Source organism: Tursiops truncatus, chromosome 15, assembly GCF_011762595.2.
Source record: "Tursiops truncatus isolate mTurTru1 chromosome 15, mTurTru1.mat.Y, whole genome shotgun sequence".
Lineage (NCBI taxonomy): Eukaryota > Metazoa > Chordata > Mammalia > Artiodactyla > Delphinidae > Tursiops > Tursiops truncatus.
Window position 1 is genome coordinate 7,216,333 of NC_047048.1, and position 24,670 is coordinate 7,241,002.

Genomic DNA, 24,670 nt, shown 5'->3' on the forward strand with positions numbered 1-24,670 from the left:
ATTGCTGGGCCAGGCCCGGAGGCAAAAAGCGTTTATCCCTTTTCCTTAGAAGGGAAAATGAGTAAGAGTGAAGTTATCTGGAAGAAAAGATAGTAATCTCACTCCGCTGTACTTCTCCCATGTTCCACAGCACTTTAACCTTCTAACATACTATTCCATTGAATTATTTGTCCTACTAATTGTTATAATTTGTCTCTTCCTCCAAATTCTACCCCAGGTAGAACGCAAACCCCAGGATGGGGCATTTTGCCTGTTTTGTGCACTAATACCTCCTATGCCCACAGAATAGTGCCTGGGATACGGTAGATTTGGAATGAATGAATGGTATCTATGAAACGTTTACCTGGAGGCAGGCCCCTCTCTACCGGTTATGCATTTATGTGTATTAAAGTCCAGGTAGATGCATAGTATTATCACGTCTGGTTTAATTATGGGGACGGTGAGGTTAGAAGGTTATGTGACATGAACAGGCTCACCACGAGCTGGGCAGAGGCCAACGCCAGCCGCGGCCGGCCTGGAGCTAACTCTGCAGCGCTCCCTGGCGAGGTGATGCGCACGAAGGCTTCCCAGCAGCCCCACCCCAGTCCAGCTTTCCTGGGTGAGACTTTCTTTCCTTTTTTAAAGATTTTTTTGTTTGTTTTTGGTGTGGACCATTTTAAAAGTCTGTATTGAATTTGTTACAATATTGCTTCTGTTTCATGTTTTGGTTTTTTGGCCACAAGGCCTGTGGGATCTTAGCTACCAGACCAGGGATGGAACCCACGCCCCCTGCATTGGAAGGCGAAGTCTTAACCACTGCACGACCAGGGAAGTTCCCAAGGCTTTTTTTCTTTCTCTCCCTTCCCACCAACTTCCTACACGACCCCACTCTAACCCCCAAAAGTTAGCTCTGCCCCAAAGTACAGCTTCTTCTCAGTTGGAAAGACTTTTCCTGGCAGGAGAACCACGGAGACATGGGAGCAGAGCGCGGGCCGGGGAGCCTGGGCCTGGCTCTCCCTGCCCGGGCCCTACTCCCCGCCACCTCCCTCCCCCCACCCCACAGACTGCGTGGGAGGCTCCCAGGCCCAAGTTGAGGGCGGGAGGAACTCCCTACATCACTCTTCTGTGAGTTTCGTGCTGCTGGGAGCTCAGCTAGAACCTAAGGAGGTCCCTGCCCACCTCAAGGCGCGAGACTCCAGACGCTGTCTCCTCTCCAGGCCAGCCCTGCGGGGCCCAGGCGGGGGGAGCCAGGCCCCCTCACCTTCTGCCTTTCTCCCCAGTTCCCTTCTTGGCTCCAGTGCCTCCGTGGTTCTCTCGCCAGGAAGAGTCTTTCCAGCCGAAGAGAAGCTACACTTTGGGGCAGAGATATCTCTTGGGGTTGGAATGGGCTGGTGTGGGAAGTTGGCGGGAAGGGAGCTATAGAGAAAACATCACCCAGGAAAGATGAACTGGGCTGCGGCTCTCGGGAAGGCCTTGTGCGAATCACCTCCCCAGGGAGTGCTGGAGAGTTAGCTCCAGGCCGGCCGCAGCTGACGTTGGCCTCTGCCTAACCACTTGCTCCTGTGTGATCCCTGGAGAAAAGAATAGAGATCCAAGAACACCAGGAAGCAGGGAGAAGGCTGCAGGGACTTGAGGACACACACATCCAAGCTCAGGGAGACACGACGCCATATATCTGCATCCGAGGCCTCGGGGAGGCAGCAGGAGAGGAAGGGAAGGATGCTGGGGTGTCTGAGCACCATCTGGAAGGGGTCCATCAGGGGAGGCGGAAGCTGGATTGGGGTTTGTCATCGAGAATCTGTGTCCAGATGTTGAGAAGCAGTGCCACACCCTATGTATGGGTTTGTGGTTGTGGCCAGGGCCACACATCTTTGCTGGTGTTTAGATGAGGTGTATCTCTATGCTCTGCAAAGCGCACAGGGCTGGGGGACTTGCTGTCAGGGTGCTCCCAGGCAGGGCACCATGCCAACTTTTGCCTCATTAAAGAATCGAGACTGGAATTTCCCTGAAGCTCATTTCCTACCACTTACTACTTAGCGGAGGACCAGAGCTGCCACATCTGTCCTCCGAGGGCAGATGCTGGGTGTGGGCGAGGAGCAGAGCCCTCCAGGAGTGCCTCCATGCCCTGTTCACCTCTCCACCCAGAGGCCTGTCTCCTAACACAGAAGCACATGTGCCTCCCCTCTTGGATTCTTCCTCCCTCTCCTTCAAGAAAGGGAGTCACAGGGAAGAGATCCACATTTAGTCCCAGCTTCACCACTCCCTGTGCAGAGGTTCCTTCACCTCTCTGAACCTCCGTTCCTCATCTGTACAAAAGATGCAGTGAGACAGCACAGTGGTTCCCAGATGAATAAACGAGAGGGAGAACACAAACACACTCAGTGCCTGGCACATGGAGGTGTTTGGTCCATGGCCACCCATTCACTCCTCCCCTCACCCAGCCCTTGGGACCACGGGCCTTCTCTCCATCCTTTTAGAGGCAAAACACCCCATGCACCCATCACTCACTCCACCACACAGCAGGTATTTATTGGACCCTCTGCCTCTAAATAACCAATGCAAACAGCAAGCACAAAAATGTCCAGGGGGAGCTTCCCTGGTGGCGCAGTGGTTAAGAATCCTCCTGTCAACGCAGGGGACACGGGTTCGAGCCCTGGTCCGGGAAGATCCCACATGCCTCGGAGCAACTAAGCCTGCGCGCCACAACTACTGAGCCTGTGCTCTAGAGCCTACGAGCGACGACTACTGAGCCCACACACCACAACCACTGAAGCCCGTGCACCTAGAGCCCATGCTCTGCAACAAGAGAAGCCACCGCCATGAGAAGCCCGCGCTCGATGCAACTAGAGAAGGCCCGTACGCAACAATGAAGACACAACATGGCCAAAAACAAAATAAATTAATTTTTATAAAAAGTGTCCAGGGACGACATGGCCAGGGCGGAAGGTGGCCGGTCTCCCAGACAAGGCAGCTTTATCATGGTGCTTCACCACAGCCCAGCACCTCCTTCTCGGCTACAGGTGCACACCTTGGACAAAGCAATCTCAGGTCCAATCAACATGAACCGGACGCAGAAAGAATAGCTTACAGACCCCAAATTCTGGCTTATTAATTCACAAACAGAGTCACATCCCCAGGCACCTGGACACATCTCTCCTGGGGGCCTCAGAATGTGGCTTTAGTGTGGACATTGGATGATCTTAATGGCAGGATGATAGTCTGAGGCGTCCTCTGCACCTCCAGACACACCCATCCTTGGTCCTGGCCACTGAAATTTGCGGGACGGGACACCGATTGTCCGGCACAGCCTGGAGCCCCAGCACCAAGTTGGGTCTCCTTGGATCCCCCTTTGTGATGAAGAGGAACTTTCCCCTCGTCTTGGCATTTTCCCTCGGGCAGAAGACAATGCAGTTACTTTGCTGAAATGCAATCACAATCTTATCTGCTCCTCTATGTCTCCTTAATTGGATTTGGGATATTCACAGACAGACAGTCTCCTAGGTAATTTCTACAGAGGGCTAATATCCTCTCCTAAACTGAGTTTCTTCTTAATTGAATTCTCAGAAGGCGATGTTAACTTCAAGGTACTTGGCTGTCAGACCCAAGTCCCGCCCACGTGGGGCAGTATTAAGGGACACAGGAAGAAAGTTTACACCCAAACAGTTCCTGCCTCTAAAGGATGTACAACCCAGTAGGGAAAACAAAACAAACACATGCAATGCAGTCGACGAATAATCCAGTGCTGAACATGTGATTGTGTGGGTCTGATCATAAGAGGGATCAAGTTCAAAGGACAGACAGCTCAGGATGGCCTGGAGGAGGCTGGGAAGGCTTTGGGGAAGAGGCAGAGCTAAGGCATCTTGGGAGGCTCTGTGGACAGCTGACATACCTGAGAAAAGCAGGGGAGGGGGAACATTCCAAAGGCAAAAAATGGGTGGGAAAAATGGAAATCAGATGGTCTAGATGGAAGGGGGCAGATGTGACCAATTCACATCCCGCCCCTGTGATGAATGGCTTCCCGGTTCCCTTTTTCACCCCCACTACTTCTGTTCCTCTTCCCCGTGCATGAGCTGGGCTTGTGGAGAAAGTCAGGGACGCCCATGTCCCCCATCCTCCCCAACATACACAAACACACGCGTGTCCAGACGCAGCAGAACTAACGGTCTGCTGGACAGGAAAGCCCTGTCGGAGTGCAGGGAACCTCCACCCCAGGCCAGGAGGAACAGCCCTGGGCTTTCCACCTGCTGCACTGATCACCACCTGATTCAGCCTGAAAACCAGCCCCAGGTGCTAGACACAACATGACCTCTTCCCCTTTCCTACCAGCTCCCTGGGCTTCTCAGAAGTGATAACAGGGAGTTCCCGAGTCAGGGGCTTTCCATCCGGGCTCTGCTGCTGGCTCCCACCTCCACCCCCATTTCCCTGAGTAAGCTACCAGCACAGGCAGATACGGGCAAGATGGAGTTTGGCATGCCATTTCCAGAAAGAGGGAGGACTGGAGGAGAAACCCCTCAGAGCCCCATTCTGGTGGCTTAGGTTCAGGACCAGACCCTTGAGACACCCAGAGCAGAATGGTTTCCATTAGTGCTGGTCTAAAGCGGGAGCTCAGAATGAGAAGGGGTGACCCCCAATTTCCTGGTGTCCCCTCTGAAGGAGCTAGACCCTGGAAACCAGACAATGGCCCCTCTGCTTCCCCAGACAGCCTGGTCCTTAGACAGAGCTGGCCAGTGTGGAGCTGAGGACTCAGGAGGGCGAGGTCTCTGCCTGCGAGGCCCGCAGCTCCTGCCAACCCTGGCATGACTGAGGCTGTCTGCGTCTGGGACCAGCCTCACAGAATGGTGAGCTGGCAGGCTGGGCTACACCCTGGGGAAGAGGGAGTGGGCCCCAGAGAGCCAGGTGGTCTAGGCTGTGAATAACAGAGGCCTCATCAGCACCCCAGAGCCACGGGGCAGAAGCACCCAGCACAGGGACTGACTAAGAGCAGGTCCGGGCGGGTGGACGATGACAGGGGAGTCGGGAGGCTCTGTCAGGCTACACACACACACACAGACACACACACAGACACACACACACACACACACACACACACACACACACACACACACACACACACACACGAGCAAATCTCCCGGCCTGCTCTTTGGGGTCCTTCATTTCCAGGCCCTTCTACTCACACGACTCTTTGCTTCTCCAGGCTGACTCATCCTCCCTGAAGGCCCCTTTGCCCTATCCCGAAGGTTGGGGCCCTGAACTCCTCCGCACCCGCCCCAGGCCTTGGCTGTATGCCTGACTTCAAGTGTCATTCAGGAGGCACTTGGCCCAGCCTTCCTTGGAACTGCTTATCTTTAGAAACGCCTGTCTTTCTCCAGAACAGAGCCCTGAGTCCCTCCAGGGCTGGAGCCATATCTCCAGCCCCAGCACTTTTATATGCCCAGGGGGCAGAAAACACAATGAAAGCAGCTCTGCAGGAATGCCAGCAGATGGCAATTAGGATACTGACCTTCATTCTTCACAGGCCGTGCCCCGCAGGGAGCCTTCCTGGGCAGTTCACAGCGGGCGGGCAGTTCACAGCGAGCAGTTCACAGCATGGCTCTTTCAAGGCATGGCTCTTTCAAGGCATTCGAGGCATGTTCTGGCTCCTCCAGCCCTGAACCAGCTTCTCATCTCCTCTCTCCCTCTCCACCCATCTCAGAGTTGAGCCTGAAGTCCAAGGTCAGCAGAAAACCAGCTCACAGACGTGAACAGGGCAGGAAAAGTGCTCCCGGAGCAACTGGGTCAAAGTTCAGCACACCCATCCTCCTCCCCAGCTCACCGCCAGAGGCTGCAGCTCCCTGTCGCCAGGTGACTCAGCCTCCAGGCCTAGGGCAACACCGACCAGCTGTCAGGTAGACGCCTTCAAGTGTGATAAGGGGGCTCTGCCTCCAACAGCCTCCCCAGGGCAGCAAGTGCTTGACATTTCACATCACTGGCTCATGGGGTCTAAGGTCATAGTCTCAATCCTAGAAGCACCCGGAGAGCTAGTAAAAACAAAACAAACCCCAGTATCCCAGGGTTCCAGTTCAAGATTCCAATCATCAGGGGTGAGTCTGGGTCTCAGGACTTTTCCAAAGCTCTTGGTGGGGGTGGGGGATGAATTTGGAGATTGGGGTTGAAACATACACACTACTATATATACAATAGATAACGAATAAGAACCTGCCGTACAGCACAGGGAACTCTACTCAATTCTCTGTAATGACCTATATGGGAACAGAAGCTTAAAAAAAAAAAAGAGTGGATATATGTATAACTGGTTCACTTTGCTGTACACCTGAAATTAGCACAACATTGTAAATCAACTATACGTCAATCAAAATTTTTTTAAAAATTTAAACAAAACCAATGCTCCTGGGTGAGCCTCAGGTGCAGTGGGGGGCTGAGAACCATGGGATCAAGGCACAGAATGTCATAATTCCAAACTGAGTGTGACTCGGGAGGGTTTAAAACAGTGACTCCTTAAGACCTGAGTTGGAATCAGTTCCTTGCTGGGCAGCAGATCTCGGGGGGTGCGGGGAGGGGAGAGGGGATGAGACCAGGGTCAGAAGAGTTCTGAAGGAAAGAGTCAAGGGTGGTGGGAAGGGGGCAGTGGGACATGCAGTGAGGGAGGGGCATGGACCCATCCTGGGTTGGGAGGTTAGGGGGGACAGCTGTGCAGGGGACAGCTGTGTGGACAGGTGAGGCACTGAAAAACAGAATGGAGTTAAGAGCTGGGGGCTCTGGAGCCAGCTCCTCTCATTAGCTGAGTGAGCTTGAGCAAGAAATCCGACTCCTTTGTGTGTCGGTTTCCTCATCTGTAGAATGGGGACATCGCCACTCCCCGACTCTGAGCCACAGGAGGACGAACTAAGGTGATGAGTACCAAAGAGGGCCTGGCAGATGGCAACCACTGAGCATACCTTAGCCATCATTACTGCTGTAGTTTGGGGAAGAGAGCAACTCCTGAAACCCTAAAGAAAAGGCATGCAGACCCCAACACCTTAGAAAAGAATGGACTTGCAGATCAGAAGCTGCCTCAACACACTAACAGGGGCAGTCACAGATCCAGGCTGTCTGGCACGAGTTTTCAGAGGCTCAGGGTCCATCCTTCCTCCAGGCTTACCAGCATGGGTGTCCGGGAGGCTAGGGGCCCTGCAGCCCTGACAAGGGGGTTGCTTCTCCCTGTCCGTTTCAGATGGAGGCCTCTCCTCTAGCTCTGGGATTTGCCACACTCTTTCTAAAGGCCCTGAAACAGGATGGAACTCTCCCCTCTGGTATTGCACACAGTGGGGGACCCCGGGCAGGCCTCCACCCTGTCCCGGCCATGACCTCATTCATCTCTAATGAAGTTCCTGCAGGTTCCAGCTTCTGCAAATCCTGCCCTAGAACCTAGAATTGTCTTACTTGGTTTCCAACAGCCAACTGGCCATCTGGGGCTGTGACGGTCCCAGCATAGATGGGCTTCTTTACCAGATGCTCCTTCGGTTCTCCTGGGATCCGCCTGACCTTGGCACGGGACCCTGTTTTCCCCCCTAGGAGTTCATCTGCTTAAGAAGGCCAGCAAAGGGGGCGGGGACCATTTCTCCCAGTCACTACACCGCGGGACTCAGACCTCCAGCCTTCCACTGCAGCGCCCATACCTGGAAGCCAGTTCACGCTGGGGCATCCCCAGGGCTGTTTACCTGACTGGAGCAGGAAGGCCCAGTCTCTTTCCTTTCCCCCTTGTTCCCTGGAAGGTGACTCTGTCCCTCGTGCATTGTTTTCTTTCCGGTGGAATTTCTGCTCTTGAAGACTCAGCGTTCTGCGTTCCTCCCACCGCTGCCGTTTCTCACATCCTGGTTTCCTCCTGTCCAGACAGCGCTGGCCATCGGCCAGGACCTCGGCCATTCGTGGAGAGGACAAGGGCTGAGGACAGCAAAGGGTGGAGGCGGGAAGTGGGAAGCTGATCATTCCTCCTTCATTGGAGCCTCAGGCCTCTTCTGCAGGGCCTGTGGTGGTCCTCCATGGGCAGTGTGTCAACAGTGGGTGGCGTGTCCACTATGGGTGGCGTGTCCACCATGGGCGGTGTGTCCACTGTGGGTGGTATGTCCACTATGGGTGGCGTGTCCACAGTGGGTGGTGTGTCCACTGTGGGTGGCGTGCCCACTGTGGGGAGGCATGTCCACCATGGGTGGTGTGTCCACCATGGGCAGCGTGTGCACAGTGGGTGGTGTGTCCACCATGCACAGGCAAGCCCTACCCCCTGCAGTGGGCAGAGAGGCCCAGAGAGCAGGCCTGGGGTGGACACATGGGGAGGTTCTGCACGGACGGGGACAGACCTTGGACTTCCCACTCCCAAATTAGTTCCTCCCTGGATTGGGTACGAGACCCGTCTGGCACTAAGGCAGGCAGGGAGCCCAGACGGTCAGGCCAAGATTGAGGCCAATCTCCAGTGTGGTCTCAGGACAGGGGTTAGGGGTGGCAGGCAGTACTGCCCAACTTGTGCCAACTTGCCTGCCCATGGCGCTCCCTGTGGGGTTGTGGAAGGTGCTTGAGACGGGGTGGTTCATGCTTCCCCTCTCCTGACCTGGACCCCAGCCCACAGGCCAGTTCCAGGAAAGGGCCCAGGTCTGATTCCTGGGTGTTAAATGCAGCCCAGGTCAACCTGCCCTCCCAGCCATGAAGCAGAAGGGGCCCCAGACTTCGTCAGGTCTGGGCCGCCTCACGTCTGCCACCTCAGCTCCCCTCACTCCAGCAGCCCAGCCCCTCCTCCACCCCGTCCCCCCAGGCAGAGCTGCGATGGGAATGACAGTTACGCGTTTGCCTGCATCACCCTTTAATCACACAGCCCTGTTAGTTCCTGACACTGATGGGAGTGGGGGCCACAGCGAGGCACCACCAGGCAAGGGACTCAGGACAAAGTCATGTTATAATTCTGGGCCCTGGGAATAGGAGGGACAGCAGGCATTTCCAGCTCCGAGCATCTGCTTTAGATCGAATTTCTTAACTTGGTAATGATGTCTTTTTCAAGCATCTGCTGGAAGCCTGGTCCTGCCCTGCCAGTGCCAGACATGGGCCTTCCTTGCCCCAGTGCCCCGGCCCCACCTGCTGAATTTCTGGGGTTCCTTACCTGAAGACCTGATTCTCTAATCCCTTCTATCACAGGAGTCTTGGTCTCTACCCTCTACCCTCAGGAAACCAATGGGCTCAAGAGAGGACACACACACACACACACACACACACACACACACACACACACACACACTTTTTAAAGTCAGCTGAAGGCTACTGATTGCTTTCTTCCTATGGGTAGATATACTTGGTCATTTCATTCAAGCCAGCTTTTGAAACCCTAACAAGATAGTTATGGAAGTGGCATCATTCTCCCCATTTTGCAGAAGAGAAAAGTAAGGCTGTGGGGAGTAAAAAAGTTACCCAGAGTCTCCTGCTAGTCCTCAGGCCACATCTGCCTCTTTCTACAGAAGACATCTTGTTCACGCCCATGGTGTCTGTCTAGAGAGACTGAAGCATTAGGAAGGGAAAATGGTTTGCTCACGACCATGTGGATAACTGGAGCCAGAATGTCTGGTCACAGTGATGACCACCGGAGAATCCTGACATGTTGAGAGCAAACACACGTGGCTCAGTAAGCAGGTCTGATTGAATACAGTCTTCCCTCGGTATCTGTAGATTGGTTCCAGGACCCCCGCAGGTACCAAAATGCACAAATACTCTAGACCCTTATATAAAATGGTATAGTGTACTCTGTCCTCCGTATCCACAAATCCTGCATCAGGGGATTCAACCGACTGCGGATATGATCAGTTGGTTGCATCCACGGGTTCGAACCCGCAGATATGGAGGGCTGACAAGAAGGGAAGGGGAACCTTCTGGTTGTGGGTCTCCTTGGGATGCCTTTCCTAATCAGGGTGGGGTCTCTGAGGTCAGGAGGAGGCAGCCACGGGGATCCAGGAGAGAAAAAGCGGGTCTCCGAGGATAACGTAAGGGACAGGAGCAGTTGCAAGGAAGAGCTGGGTGCTCTGGAGAAGGGAGTGGGCCCAGGAAGCCAGGAACTGGGAGGCAGGTGTGGACGGAGTCGGGACAGTGTTTCTATGTGGCCTCCAGCCTGCAGCGAGTAGAGGGTGCTGCTTAGGACAGCGACTGCGGGGCAGTCTCTGAAGGCATCTCTGAATGTCACATCAAACCCATCCCAGAAGAGATTCAGAGAAGCTCCTTTCTGAACACCTGAGCTGGAGGATGAGGGGAAGGCAGCCGTCCTGTGACTCCCCTGATCAAGCTGAGGTCGTCCTGTTGCCTTTCCTTCAAACGCTGCACTGCTCTCCCCAGCCCTTTCAGCTGCCGCACGACGTGGAGGGGCACAGGAAGGGTTCTGGGTCCCCCACGGATCCAAGCAAGCCAGCAAGACAGGCGCCGACTGCCTTCCTCCTCACCAAGCCAGCTGAGGCAGCCCGGGGTGACTCAGATAGACAGACATGCAGAGAAGGCCTGCTTCCATATGGCGACGAAGTAAGAGAGAAGGAATAGTCAGTGACTCGGGACGTCCCTGGCTCCCCACTGGCAAATTCCATCTGTGCTGCATCACCAGGCTGCTTCGTTCCTGGGACCTGTGCCACCCACAGGTTCCCCTCTGACCCAGGGTCACCACCACCATCAGAAGGTTCCACTTCCCTTCTTGTCAGCCCTCCATATCTGCGGGTTAGAACCCGTGGTTGGTTATCTGGCCGTCTGCCCAGCTCAGTAAACTGGTTGCGTCCAGAGCCAGGATGCAGACTAGAGCAGGAACCTCTACTTCCAGCACCTGGGAAGAGGCTGCAGTGAGAGCAGACCTAGAATACGGAAGCCCATGAAGAGAGCAAGACGGAGATGGGATGCCTCAGCTAGAAAGGGCTGCTGCCCAGAGATGGAGACAGGTGGAGAGAGGATGAGAGCATTGTCTCCCCTCCCTGTCCTGGGATCTGTGACCCGCCCCCTGCTCCCCCGCCTCATCCAAGCTGCCCTCTGCTTCTCCCTTGCAACCCAGCATCAGTACCTCTTCCTCCGGGAAGACTTCCGTCCACATTTGGGCCTACACCCTGATAGCCTGAGTCTTACAACTTTGTATACAGAGTTTGACAGATGGTTTTAATCTAATCATTGCATGATGTTAATCTTCTGTCCCAGGACGTGTGTCTGTGCCTTCGGAGAAGGGAGAAGCTTATGTTTCTGTGAATCACACCATCAGGCATTGATTGTCAATAACCATTTGGCCATTTGGGGGAAGATTCACACAACAGCCAGGGTAAAATGAAAGATGTATCCAGAGAAAGTGATAAAAGGAGATTCAGGAACGCTGGGAATGAGGAACAAGTTCTGGTAAACAGGAAAGAAGTGAATCAGAGTTAGACAATCTATGTACGTGGAGAGAGAAGTGGAAGCAGGGTTAGGATCTGACTGGGGTAGACCCAGTGGGAGTGGGAGGCTCCCAGGCCTGCACTACCTCATTCTGGCTGCCACCGGCAGGCTCTGCGGTCACACCAACCCCAGGAATCACACATGCCATCTGCCCCATACATCCCCCTGTGGCCACACTGGGCCCCCTTCTCTCCCTCTGCCTCTTTCTTCCAAGAGAACAGGCTCTTTCTTGCCTGGGGTCTGTGGGGGGTCTCTGGTGCTCACTGAACACTGACATTATGAGAGGCCACCCCCAAGGGAATACTGCCCCCCAACGCCCCTCCAAGAAATAAGGATACACAAGACATGGCGACGGACACAGTGAAGTGAAGGATAAGCACAGAAGTGACTGTAAGAGAAGGGGATGTTTGTAAAAGTGGTTCAACTGTTAGGGGGTGTTATAGGGGAATCAACAGGACGTAGGGGATGTGGGTGGCAGAGAAGGGGACAAAAGGGCCAAGACCAGAAGAGTAGGTCAAAGTCTACTCCACTTTCACCTGCTGAGGAAACAAGCCTCCGTCCTTCCTGATATGCTGGAGGATTCAAGACACGTGCCAAATGTCAGTGGCGTCCACATGTGACCCCACAGCTCAGAGAGGAAAATCGTCCCAGGATCTAAAGTCTGTGAAGTCGGCCAGTGGGAGCATGTCAGGCTCAGGGTGAAATCCAGAGGACCTGGCCTGAAATGGACAGAGGGGCGGCAGCCGTTCTCGTGGGTGACCAGCCAGTCCGCTTCCCAAGGCATTTCATCCACTCTGCTAATCACCGAGAGACATCAAAATATATAACAAGGCGCTTGCCTTATGTCAAAGTTAACAGCTCAAGCTGTCTGGGTTCCTGTCCTGGTTCTGCCCCAACCGAGAGTGGCTGCCGCTTAGTGAGAGCCTGGAATATGTCGGACGCTTACAATATTTCATTTAATCCTCACAAAAACCCTGAAGGGTGGGAATGAGTGTCCATCTACATACCTACCTCACATACAAAAATGGAGACCCACAAAGTTTGGTTTTGCCCAAAGACACATAAGTAGCTAAGTGTCAGAGCCCTGACCAGGCCGGCTCAATGGGCACTGTTCTCCCATTTATGGTATGTCGCTGTGTGTTCTCAAACACATCCCACGGCCTCTCTGGGCCTCAGGTCTCTTACCTGAAAATTCAAAGGACCGGACCAGATGGTTCTTAGAGCCCTCCGCTCTGAAACTCTATGACATGATTGGAGAAAAAAGCATCCCACGTTGGGGGATGCAGGTTCTACTGTTACGGGAATTTAAGGCGAGATGGCTGGAGGTGGCGGCTGGAGAAAGCGTAAAGGAGAGGGGCTTATGGTGGCAGATTAGGGGAGAGTCAGGCTCGGCGGCAGTGTGAGGAGGGACCTTGGACAGGCCGAGGTGGCCCATGTCTGTCGGGCTGTCCCAGGGCCGTGATCTTCAATGAGAAAAAGCTGACATGTAGCCCAGGCCTCGGCTCACTCCTACAAGATGGGGCCGAGAGCCCAGCCCAAACACAAGCTATTTTGGGTGTTGTATTCTTTGGAAAACCACCAGGCCAGAAATAGCGCTGTGAGTTAGTAGGACCCCGGCCTTCTGCCACCCCCGGCTCTCCCAGTGAAATTACCAAGAGTCAGGAGGCCGGCTCTTAACATTCCAGGGAGCCTGTGTAACTGATAGGAGGCAGCCTCTTCTTCCCACAGGAAGGCCTGGAGCAGAGCATTTGACTGTAAAAGGGATTCTGCACGAGGAGAGGAGAGGGAAAGAGGGATTGAGTCACGGAGAGCAGAAAAGAGAGAGGGGGAAAACGGGGAGAGAGCTCACATGGCTGAGACTAGAGGAGACGGGCGGGAGGGGCTGGAGATTCCCAGTGGATGGAGGGATGAGTAGAAGCAATAAGAAGAGGGAGTCTCAGAGGGAGAAAAGGAAAGAGAAAAAGAGGGTGGGTACCTGGGGCTTGGAGAGCAAAGGGGAAGCAAAGCGGAAGAGCAGAGAGCTAGAGGGCAACTGCGGGGCAGGAGGTAAAGCGTTGGAGGGAAGACCAGCATGGCGGAGGCCCCAGTGGAAGCAGGGCTACTGGGGGGTGGGATGGGGACAGGGTAGGGGGACAGTCACGGAAAGTGTGAGTCTGATCTCGTCACGAAACACCTGCTCAGAGCAGATGAAAACATCTTTCCCAGTTGGCTAGAACCGGAACTTCCCCCAAAAATCCACAGCCCTGTAACTCATTCTCTTATCTCTGACCCTCCAGGAGTCTGAGATCCAGTTATTTCAACAGTAGGGACTTTTGACCCCTTAAGAAAGAGCCAATGCTTGAAAGAGGTGACGGGGTCAAGGCTGTTTGGTGTTCAGGGAAAGTGACAGCTCCTTGAGTCAGGCTGGATTCTGAGAAGGGCGTTGCAGGAGGTCTGCTTTGGGGCAGCGGGTGATTGGACTGCACCCTGGTGTGGAGAAGATCTCCTGAGGGCAGACCAGGGGGAGGCAAGGTCGTTTCACGGAGAGGAGAGGCAGGCACCACGATCAAGTCTGGGTTTAGATCCTCTGGTGGCCCCAAGTGATCAGAAAGTCAAAGGGAGGGTCAGAAAACCCAGCATGGTACAGTTACACTAGGCTTTGCCTCAGTTTCTAATCCACACCCACCAGACACCTACAAGTCTCCGCCAGTTTGGGAAAAGACCCCTTAGTAAGTCAGCCCTTTCTGTTTCCAAGGTAAAGCGTACCCCTTCTTTCTCCAACAGGACATAGAGCTGCTCCCAGGTGCTCCTGTGCCCAGGAACAGAGGGGCTTTTCTGGAACGGCAACAGGATCATTCAGGTCCAGGGGTGGGGGCAGAAATGGTCACTGCCCTGGCAGGACCCAGGCGGTCCCAGAAAACAGCAGGGCTTTTATGGCTGAGGCTGGGCGAGGAGAGAGACAACAGCTTCTGGAATAGCCCACGGAGGAAGGCATGAGGCTCAGCTGAAGTGGCTGGAGAGGCCGGACAGCGGGGCACCTGGAGGGCAGGTCCAGCCGCCTCTTTTTTTTTTTAGCGGTACGCGGGCCTCTCACTGTTGTGGCCTCTCCCGTTGCGGAGCACAGGCTCCGGATGCGCAGGCTCAGCGACCATGGCTCACGGGCCCAGCCGCCCCACGCGGCATGTGGGATCTTCCCGGACCGGGGCATGAACCCACGTCCCCTGCATCGGCAGGCGGACTCCCAACCACTGCGCCACCAGGGAAGCCCCCAGCCGCCTCTTGTCCCACTGCTCTTCCAACTTGGGGCTTGGCACTCCCAACAGAGACTCCCAGGTCCCTGTCCCCCTGTGGCCCCCAAGGGTGAAGGGCAAGGCATTGGGGCCTTTCTGGGGTTAGGAGATGGCTTGGAGGCTTCCCCTTCTCTCCGTGCCACTCCACATCCCCACCTGGTTCCCAGGGGCAACAGGGAAAACAAAGGTGGAGGCAGAGGGAAAATGGGAAAGTCCTCCAGCTGCAGTTGCCCTTGGTATCTGTTTACTTAAAAAAGCTAAAACAAACATCCTGACACATCCACCCACTCAAACTTCCTGTGATCCTGCTACCGGCTGTCTCCATGGACACTCCCAGTCGAACCCCACCACCTACACAAAACATGACAGTGTGTGGACTCCGCCACCCAAGTCAAGGGCTCCATCCCCCCCAGGACCCCTCTGGCACTACCCCGTCCACAACATCAGGCACACAGCCAAGGGTGCCACCAGACCCCTAAATGCACCAGCCCAGTCCTACAAACTGGCCTCTCGCCGACGTCCACCATCGATAGAATTCTTTGGTCACTTTGCCACCCCTAATCCCAGTGCCCTAGAAGCACACCCCGTAAACCCGCCGTGAATTGACGCCCTTACTTCCATCCCTACTGCCGCCACTCCAGCCCTCCAAATGTTTGCATCTGGAGGAAAAGGATAAGACGTAATCCTCCCCAGTCACAGCAGGCAGCTCAGAAAAATGAAACCTACACACTGGGCTCCTAATTTCCCACCAAGGCTTTACCCCTTTACCCCGGTTACCCACCACCCCACCCAGCACACCTCAAACCCCAGCCATACAGGACTGTTGACACAAAGAGAGCCCTGGGGACACCACCAGAGTCTGGACACGTGGGGGAGTCAGCCACACATCACCCAGTGGACGGGCTGGCAGGCGCTTGGCAGGGAAGACGGAAAGAGGGGAGGGAGTTCTCCACCAGGCTCATGTCCTAGACAGTCAAAACCCAGACAATCACATGGCACGCTCCGGGCCCTCTGGCTGCTGGGATGTACTCAGGAAGAGGGAGGGGTGTTCTTCCCAGTTTGGCCAGTGCATGGAGCTGGTGGACAAAAGTCTGCAGGATCTTTAGTTTCTTTGATAACTCTGCAGCGATCTGTTTCTCCAAAGGAAAAGGAGGAAGTGTAAATCATTTCCCTACACTGAGCACTGGGGAAAGTAAGCACTGGGTGCCAGGGGTCAAGCTGGCATAACAGCCCGAGGCAGAGGGCAGCAGAATCAAGGGAGGCCCTGGGGTCAAGGCAGCCAGGATTTGCTCAATTGTTCCAAGCCCTCTCTGACATGTACACACACAGGGCAGCACGCACACACACACAGATGCCTCAGCAAGTCCCACAGAGGGAGGTGCTGAGGGGGCCCGGCTGCTGTTCAGACAGACTTCCAGAGCCAGAAAGTGGGTGGGGCCGGGCCATGAGTTAATCTACTTCCGGCCCACATCTGGTATAAAGGGAAGCAGCAGCCTCCAGAGGAGCACAGCCGCATCTGGCTGAAAGACCAAGAGTGCTGTCCAAAGAGCCACACCCCCTCCCCAGCAGAGGAGTAGCCACCGCCGTCAACACCCGAAGCCCCAGCAGCAGCGGGACAAACTGCCAGTCACAAGGCACCTTGAGAATTTCAGGTAAGAGTAAAAGCAAACTCTCTCCATCTCCGGACCTCGGGCTAAGGCAGGGAGCACCCCTCTGCAGACGAGCCCCGGTGTTCCTCTTTCTTTCCCCGGAGACCTGCAGCCCTGAGTTGACCCCGTCATATCAGTGATCACAGGAGAGCAGGGAAGATGGGCAGGACCCCCCAACAATCCCACCACCCAGAAGCAAGGGCCTCACTTCTCTTGGACCCTCTCCATGGAGACATTCCCCCTTCCCAGCGCAGGAAAGGGGTTTTTCATGCCTGCTAACTTGAATGAAGCCATGATTGTGAAAGAGAATTACAAGAGAATTACAAAGCATCACAAGAGAATTAAAAAGCATCGTGTAAATCACAGGTGTTATTATAATTTCACCTTTCAGCCTCCTGGAAGGGAAAGGAGATCTCTTGGAGGGTGGAGCCAGCGGGTTCCAAGATTCCCGCAGGTGAAAACGCACTTAAGACTCCCTGGGGCTGAGACAGAGGGGAAAAGACTCAGGATCTGAGCCCATCACGGTTTCTGTCTTGCCCTCCTGTTCACGTATCATCTGCTAGCGGCAAACATGGGGAGCCTGGCCGCGGCTGGGGTCCCATCACCCCTCCCCACTCACCATCCTTCCGGAACTCTTCCCTCATCGGATCTTTTTCCACTGGCTCTAGGATGCCGATGTCTCCTGTCTTCGCCTGCCTCGCACTGGGCGTGGCCCTCATCTTTGGTGAAGGGTCTGCCTCCTACCATCACCAGTCTCCGGCGGCCCACCTCGCCGCAGACTTTGGAGTGAAAGTGTTTCAGCAGGTGGTGCAGGCCTCCAAGGACCTCAACGTGGTTTTCTCACCCTATGGGGTAGCCTCAGTCATGGCCATGCTACAGCTGACCACAGGAGGAGAAACGCAGCAGCAGATCCAAGAGGCGATGCAATTCAAGATTGATGGTGAGAGATGGGGCAGAGTGGGAGGCGGGCATTCACGTGGTCTTCCCAGGACAGGGGTGTAACCGACCAGAGGCAGAGGAAGGGCTGACCCCAGCTTAGCTGAGCCAACTCCTGTCCTCCCATGACACAGGGATGGACCACTGCATCTTCTTCTCACCACACCCTGTGTCACTTGGTTCTTGGACAGTCACAAGGTGTACAGGCCAGTGGATCTGGTATAAAACAGCCCTGCCTCACCACTCATATACTGTGTGACCTTAACCCCTCCGAACCTCAGTGTCCTCATCTGCAAAATGGGGACAGTAAAAGTATCGACCACATGGGGCTGTTGTGAGGGTCAACTAGAATGATGCATGTGAAGTGCCTGATAGCTATTGTTATTATTAAAAGAAAAAATTAGGGTTTATAACTTAAAAACAGAGAAAAATATTCCAAGCCAAAGATAAGGGTTAGGACCTAAGATTTTTGAAGAAAAGAGGGAGATGCAGGAAAGATTAAGGTTTGGAATGAAATCTCCATCCAGAGACCTCTGGGGGAGCAGAAGAGTCCTGTGCATGTGGGCAGGGTTAGGGGAAGTTAGCTCCACTGGGAGCCCTGGGTTTGAGATGACCTTAATGTGTCCTTTCCTCCCCGCTTTGGCCCAGAGAAGGGCATGGCCCCTGCCCTCCATCAACTGTACAAGGAGCTCATGGGGCCATGGAATAAGGATGAGATCAGCACGGCTGATGCCATCTTTGTGCAGCGGGATCTGAAGCTGGTCCAGGGTTTCATGCCCCACTTCTTCAGGCTGTTCCGGACCACAGTCAAGCAGGTGGACTTCTCAGAGACAGAGAGAGCCAGGTTCATCGTCAACGACTGGGTGAAAAGACACACAAAAGGTGAGCAGGCAGGGAAAGGAGGCCAGTCCCCAGGGCCTGCAGAGAAAAGGGATTCAAATCCTAAGTGTCCTAACCTCTCCCTTCCAGCATCTTCTGCTCTGTAGACAAGTCAAGTGCTTTAAGAATCAAAGCATCATGTTTTTCCATAATTAGGCTTTCCCCGTGAACCAACTCTAAAGTCATCCCTAAAAAGTATTGCGAGGTGTTATAAGAACAGTAATAACCATGACAAAGGGCACACACAACCCGTCAAGACTGCAGCTTAGGGAGCAAAGTAAGGGGAGACATATTTCCAGGTCTGATCCTGGACAGGATCCCAAGACCACGAAAGTGTGGTGAGCTGGAAGGCTTTCTGAGACTCTTAGGAAGATGAAAGGGGTTGAAAGCAACTAGATAGGTTCACTAAACCTTACCCAGTCTGTCTTCTGACGGAATCCCTTCTGACACACATCCATTGGAGGACTGGGCGCCAAAGAGGACCATCTAAAAGGATTTAAAAATATCTAGCCTCCTGATCGCCTCGATTTCCCACAGGCATGATCAGCGACCTACTTGGCGAAGGGGCTGTGGACCAGCTGACACGCCTGGTCCTGGTAAACGCCCTCTACTTCAACGGCCAGTGGAAGATGCCTTTTCTAGAGTCGAGCACCCATCACCGCCTCTTCCACAAGTCCGATGGCAGCACTGTCTCTGTGCCCATGATGGCTCAGACCAACAAGTTCAACTACAGTAAGTGCAGGGCCCTCCCTTCCCCAAGTCCCACAGTGACTGCACCTCATCTCTGGGGGGCATCCCCTCTAAGGGGGGAGAAACCCTAGAATACACCCCAGCTGTGACAAAGACTCCCCAGGTAGGAGACACTGGGATTATCAGAGCAGCAGGAAGTAGCTTTTACCTTGTGCAAGATGAAGCTGAAATCCAGAAATTCCCTCAGGCCCATAGTTGACCACTTTGACCCCATCTCTCATCTTCATGTGGTTCTAGTGTGATAACCTGGGGTTCACAGATCCTTCTGGGGAAGAGTGATGTGAAAGTTGAGATTAAGGAGATGGGGATTGGAATGAATTCGTAGCTGGGTACTGGGGAGAAGGCTGTGAAGGTGAAGAAGGCCAACAGGAGACAGAGAACCCAGAAGACACTGTGATTTAGCAGAAGAGAAGGGAAATGGGAATAAAGACATTGAACAGGGGAGTGGTGGGGTGGGGGAGCCTCAAAAGCTAGGATGGAGAGCTGGCTTCCAAAGAGTGGAGGGGACAGGAGGACTAGTTGAAAAGCCACTGCTGGGTTAGAACCAACAAGAACTGGAGCCATTGCCAATGCGCCATCTTGGTGTCTTCACAGCTGAGTTCACCACCCCCGACGGCCATTACTACGACATCCTGGAATTGCCCTACCATGGGAACACTCTCAGCATGTTCATTGCTGCCCCCTATGAAAAAGAGGTGCCTCTCTCTGCCCTCACCAGCATTCTGGATGCCCAGCTCATCAGCCAGTGGAGAGGGAACATGACCACACTGACCCGCCTCCTGGTTCTGCCCAAGTAAGCCACCCTTTGCTCTTGCCACACTTGCCAATGCTCTAGTCCCCTCTGCCTACCCCCTCCCCTCTCCCCTGGTTCCCTGGAAGTGCCACCCCCATGTGGAGTTTCCCAGACGTGACATCTGCAGGGTAGGGACAGGGACATGTGTGGGTGGCTGATGGGAAACACTCCGGCCTGGGTTTGATTAAGATTCCTCTCATCATCCCTCTTCTGCTGGAGGGCAGTTTCTAGACCATGCCCCACATTTACCACCCTCTGAATACCCAGCAAAAGCTAGCCAAAGGAAGAGCCAGAGATAGATGATGCAGGGTTGGGGTGGAGGGGAATACATTGATCTACACTCTTTTAGGAATGCCCCTCACTCCCACCCCCTTCTCTTCAAGTTAGTATCTAAACAATGGAGACAAAAGGAATCACTTCCGCAGATGAAACAGCCAGAACCACAGCTTCTAGCTGGCTTCCAACGAAGCAGAGTTTTAAAAATCCTTCTGCAGAAGCAAAGAGGGTGCCGGAGGGTGAGGCTGGATAATTCCAGAATTGTGGGGAAGCTTCCCACCATGCTTACCCCAAATTTCCAGATGCCATAATGCCAGGCTTAGGGAAAGAGGATCATTTAGTTGGTTAGCACGCTCTCTCTCTCTCTCTCTCTCTCTCAAAAAAAAAAAAATAGAGGTAATTAGTTGTGCCCTGATGGGAAGCAGAGCGAGAGCCCCAAAGCCTCGCTGCTGGAGTCCTCCTCAGGCTCAGCTCTCAGAACACAATCTACAGACCGGCTTTTTGTTCAAATATCCTTGCAGAAGAATTTGCCCTGCCCCTTCCCTCCCCAGTCAGACTGAATATAATTGTGCTCAAACTACTGCCTTATTTGAGGAAAGTAATTAGTCATAGGTTCAAGGGGGTGGGGAGATTGCAGGAAAATGTTCATTAGTACTAGAATCTCCCAGCAAGGAGGAGACCTTGCCAACGGATTTGAAAAAACAAGTTTCCCACTTCTACTTTCTTTTTTTTTTTTAATCAATTTATTTATTTATTTATTTTATTTGGCTGTGTTGGGTCTTCGTTGCTGCACGCGGGCTTTCTCTAGTTGCGGCCAGTGGGGGCTACTCTTCGTTGCGGTGCACGGGCTTCTCATTGTGGTGGCTTCTCTTGCTGCGGAGCACGGGCTCTAAGCGCGTGGGCTCAGTAGTTGTGGCTCGCAGGCCCTAGAGCTCAGGCTCAGTAGTTGTGGCACATGGCCTTAGTTGCTCTGTGGTATGTGGGATCTTCCCGGATCAGGGCTCGAACCCATGTCCCCTGCATTGGCAGGCGGATGCTTAACCACTGCACCACCAGGGAAGCCCCCACTTCTACTTTCTCATCAGTCCCCATCCTGTTGGTCTGTGGGGACGGAGATACTTGGTGGGGTTAGAGGTGGCCTGAGCTTGAGCTGTGTCCTGCTCCTGTCTGCAGGTTCTCCCTGGAGAGTGAAATTGACCTCAGGAGGCCCCTGGAGAACTTGGGAATGACCGACATGTTTAGGCCAAACCAGGCAGACTTCTCAAGACTTTCAGGTAAGAGGTTTTCCTTTCACTTTCTTCCCCTGGTGGACAGTGGGGTCCCTAAGAGGACTAAGGAGCTTCTCACTGAGAACCAAAGCTGATGTGTTTTGGTATCCACCTCTGTTTCAGATCAAGAGCTTCTGTACGTGTCGCAGGCGCTGCAGAAAGTGAAGATTGAGGTGAATGAGAGCGGCACGGTGGCGTCCTCCTCCACAGGTGAGTCAGGCTCAGGTGAGGTCTGGCAAGTCTCAGCCCCAGGCTTCCAGGAGGGCCCGCGGTCTGGCACCCAGACCCTGGGTGAACCAGGAAGACCCCACTGCCCACGTCAACCAGGTCTCTCCTGGTAGAGCTTCGCTTCCTGTGTGGAGCGCATCACCCCGATCCCACTAGAATACAGGCCTGCTTTCCCCGGCACCCTGCTCCCTCCCCACTGGCTCTGAGGTCCTCTGACTGTGAGGTCCTGGCTTTGCTCTCAGTGGTCAGTCACCTTAGAGGCACTTGCTTCCAATACGCCCTAAAAGGGTTTAGATAACCGTGCCTGCGAGTGACTACCTGAGAGATCTCTACCCAATTCCTGGAGGAAACCAGGCCTCAGAGGACATCCCAACACTTTTAGGGTCCACATCCAGGAATAACTGAGTCTCCTAAAACCCTCCCATCCCAGTGCCACTGTCACTGGATCACCTGTGACCAATCCAGGCTTCCGTGCCCACGTCCCTCCGCTCTAAGACGTGGTCCCTTCTTTTCCAGCCCTTACAGTCTCAGCCCGAATGGCCCCCGAGGAGATCATCATGGACAGACCCTTCCTCTTCGTGGTGCGGCACAACCCCACAGGTGAGCCGGGGGCCTGGGAGACCCCCCACCCCCCCTGCTCTCCTGGACTTGGGCACTAGTCCGGGCAGGTGTAGACACCCCCACTCCCCCCAAGAGGACTCCAGGCAAGGAATCATAGCTCTGTTCCCCTTCCCCTCCTCGGAGGCAGTGCTCTCTCCAGACGGGGTGCTCAGTCTGTCCCCCAGTCCCAGCTTAGTCACTAGAGCAGCTGTGCCTCCGGGCACTCACTCATCTCCCTGTATCTCAGTTCATCCGTAAACACCCAGCTGGGTGAGCTGTGCTGTTCCCCTTCCCCCCCCCTTCTCATCTCCCATGATTCTTCCGTCCTCAGGAACCGTCCTTTTCATGGGCCAAGTGATGGAACCCTGACCATGGGAAATGCAGCCCTCATCTGGGACGGAACTGGAGATGTCCAAGAAGAAGAAACTCCGGAGCAAAGAATTTTTATTTTAATTCATTTTTCTGGAGAAAGAGAAGATATTTATCTTTTTTTTTTTTTTTTAATGGTAAATCTTTCGAATCTGTCTCTTAGACCTCCGGCTCTCCCAGGAGGGGAAAAGAGGACCTTTGAGTTAAACTCCCCAGCGGAGACCCTGGGAGAGACTTCAGAAGCACAATGCCCCGAAGGTCTCCCAACAAGACTGCAGAACTCCCAGGATCATTTGCGCGGCTGCTTCAGCCCATCGCTCTGCCCGTTCGGGTCTTCGGACCTGGATCCCCCTGAGGCCCTGGCAGGAGGCGCCGCAAGGCTTACAGGAAGGAGCTTTTGTGTGTTTGCTAGAAATAATTTGTGTTCTGGTCACGTTGCCGTCACTCTTGCACTGTCTGCCGCTGCTGAGAAAGCTGGCTGCAGGCCAAAGAAGGCCAATGGGAGAAACACTCTTTCATGTCAAGGTCCGTCCTCCCCCAGCTCAGAGGCACGAGACCCACCCAGGCCTGGCTGCTCCCTCCCCAGAAACAGCGTGCATATATTATTTTGGAGTGTAGGTGACTTGTTTACTCAGAGAAGCAGCTTGCTGCTTCCCACAAACTTTATGTTGCAGAAATAGAGGGAGAGAGATGAGATTTATGCCTCCTTCTTGGTGCCAATATCCTGGTGGGGAGGGTGGGGTGCCAGGCGTGTCCTTGAGCATTTATCACATCCTCGTCCTTGTGTGCTTGTGAGAGAGAAAGGACTATGGAGAAAACCTATTATTTAAACTTGTTCATAGTGTTCCTTTGTGGTCTGTGTCATTGCACCTCAGGAGTGGCCACTTGCCTGTCATTCCCCTCCTGGCAGCGGGAGTGATAGGGCCCACACTGCCACCTGGTGGCTGCCCGAATCCCATCGCTCCTCTCCTGGCCTTTCCACTCCGTGGAGCAGGACCCCTGCCAGGACTGTCCAACTTCAGCCCACGTTAGGGACCAAAAGGATGTGGTGGGTGAAGGCAGACAGAGCTGTTGTTTCAAAATTTTCCAATATACTTAGGAGCAGGAGTGCAAGGGGCTACACGACCTAGCAGGACAGAACTTTCCCCAATTACATGGTGACTCACAGCCGCATTGGTGACTCACTTCAGTGTGTCATTTCCGGCTGCTGTGTGTGAGCTGTGGACACGTGAGAGAGAGAGAGAGAGAGAGACAGAGAGAGAGAGAATGAGAGAGACAGCAAGAAGCTCGGGCTCAATTACCCCCGTTAGCTAATCTTTCTGAAAGCCAACTAGCTGGTGGGTAAGGCATGAAGACCAATGTATTGAAGAATTGCACGTAGGCGTCGAATGAATGTAACCTAATAGAACCCTAATCATCCCACTACGCCCCTCAGTGAAAAATCTTCGTTCTTTGTGTGTTTTTGTTCTTTTTTCATGATGCACTGGACAATGAGAGCCACACACAGTACCCTCAAGGATACCCAAACGTGGGGTCCAACGTTCCTGAAAGTGTGGTGAATTCTATGCTTTTTCACTTTTGATATAGAAGCAGCTAAAAAATGTTTTTTTAAAATAATAAATAAATAAAAATACTCCAAAATCGTCCCTGGCCTTGACTTTCCATGTTTCACACGGTACAAAATCCAAACCCTGTCAGTTCACAGATCTCTCGGGTGAAAGGGATCTTTATGAAACACACACCCACAAGCTCAAGGCTCACTGTCCCGTCATGGGTGAATCCACAGGGCTGGCCACCGGGCTCTGCAAGAAGACCCCCAGGGATACACTGTGCAGGACATGATTCTCCCTTTGGGCATCATCCTCAAAAAGGAAAGAGGGTTCCCCAAACGCCTGCCACCTGCCCAGACACACCTGCTCACTGCCCCTGTCACTTCCCATCTCTGTTCATGCCATTTCCTTCCCCACCAAATGTCCCCACCCTCCCCCATGCCTACCCCACTCCCCATTTCTCAAAACCCAGACCAGATCCATTTCCCCCACCATGGAGAGCCCCTGGATCCAGTCGACATCATCGGTCTCTGCTTGGCATGGACCCGTCTTTCTTTCTCCTGGTGTGTAACAGCGTGTGCATGTGCGTATGCTCTTCGAGTGTGCATGTTATCCTCCCCACCCCCATTGACACAGCAGGTTCTTTGAGAACAAGGCTCTTTTGTTACACAGATTCTTTTTTTTAACATCTTTATTGGAGTACAATTGCTTTACATGG

At 53.8% G+C, this 24,670-nt stretch overlaps 1 protein-coding gene and 2 long non-coding RNA genes across 4 annotated transcripts; 1 reads left to right on the forward strand and 2 right to left on the reverse strand.

The window, feature by feature from the left end:
- Window positions 1–1,051: 1,051 nt before the first annotated feature.
- LOC141276459 (uncharacterized) lies at window positions 1,052–17,049 on the reverse strand. Of its 2 annotated transcripts, XR_012325996.1 has the most exons (4): window positions 16,923–17,049; window positions 7,677–7,899; window positions 5,792–5,996; window positions 1,078–5,679 (listed from the first exon to the last, which is right to left on the reverse strand). It is a non-coding gene; the product is annotated as an uncharacterized lncRNA (long non-coding RNA). The 2 variants fall into 2 exon arrangements; XR_012325995.1 differs by having other exon boundaries at window positions 1,052–5,679; window positions 5,792–7,899.
- Window positions 16,151–22,835, forward strand: SERPINE1 (serpin family E member 1). Its single transcript, XM_033840247.2, has 9 exons — window positions 16,151–16,306; window positions 16,972–17,243; window positions 17,888–18,121; window positions 18,656–18,850; window positions 19,463–19,661; window positions 21,111–21,211; window positions 21,329–21,415; window positions 21,950–22,033; window positions 22,365–22,835. Exons 2-9 carry the CDS (start codon window positions 16,973–16,975, stop codon window positions 22,400–22,402), a joined length of 1,209 nt encoding a protein of 402 aa, XP_033696138.1. The 5' UTR covers window positions 16,151–16,306; window position 16,972; the 3' UTR covers window positions 22,403–22,835.
- On the reverse strand, window positions 18,122–20,403 carry LOC141276460 (uncharacterized). The gene is made up of 3 exons (XR_012325997.1): window positions 20,227–20,403; window positions 19,017–19,133; window positions 18,122–18,604 (listed from the first exon to the last, which is right to left on the reverse strand). It is a non-coding gene; the product is annotated as an uncharacterized lncRNA (long non-coding RNA).
- Window positions 22,836–24,670: the final 1,835 nt, after the last annotated feature.

Coding starts and splice junctions, on each gene's coding strand:
- SERPINE1 (XM_033840247.2), top strand. CDS start 16,973: ATGCCGATGTCTCCTGTCTTCGCCTGCCTCGCACTGGGCGTGGCCCTC. Junction 18,851..19,462: donor GACCAACAAGTTCAACTACA/GTAAGTGCAGGG, acceptor GTGTCTTCACAG/CTGAGTTCACCACCCCCGAC. Junction 21,212..21,328: donor AGACTTCTCAAGACTTTCAG/GTAAGAGGTTTT, acceptor CCTCTGTTTCAG/ATCAAGAGCTTCTGTACGTG.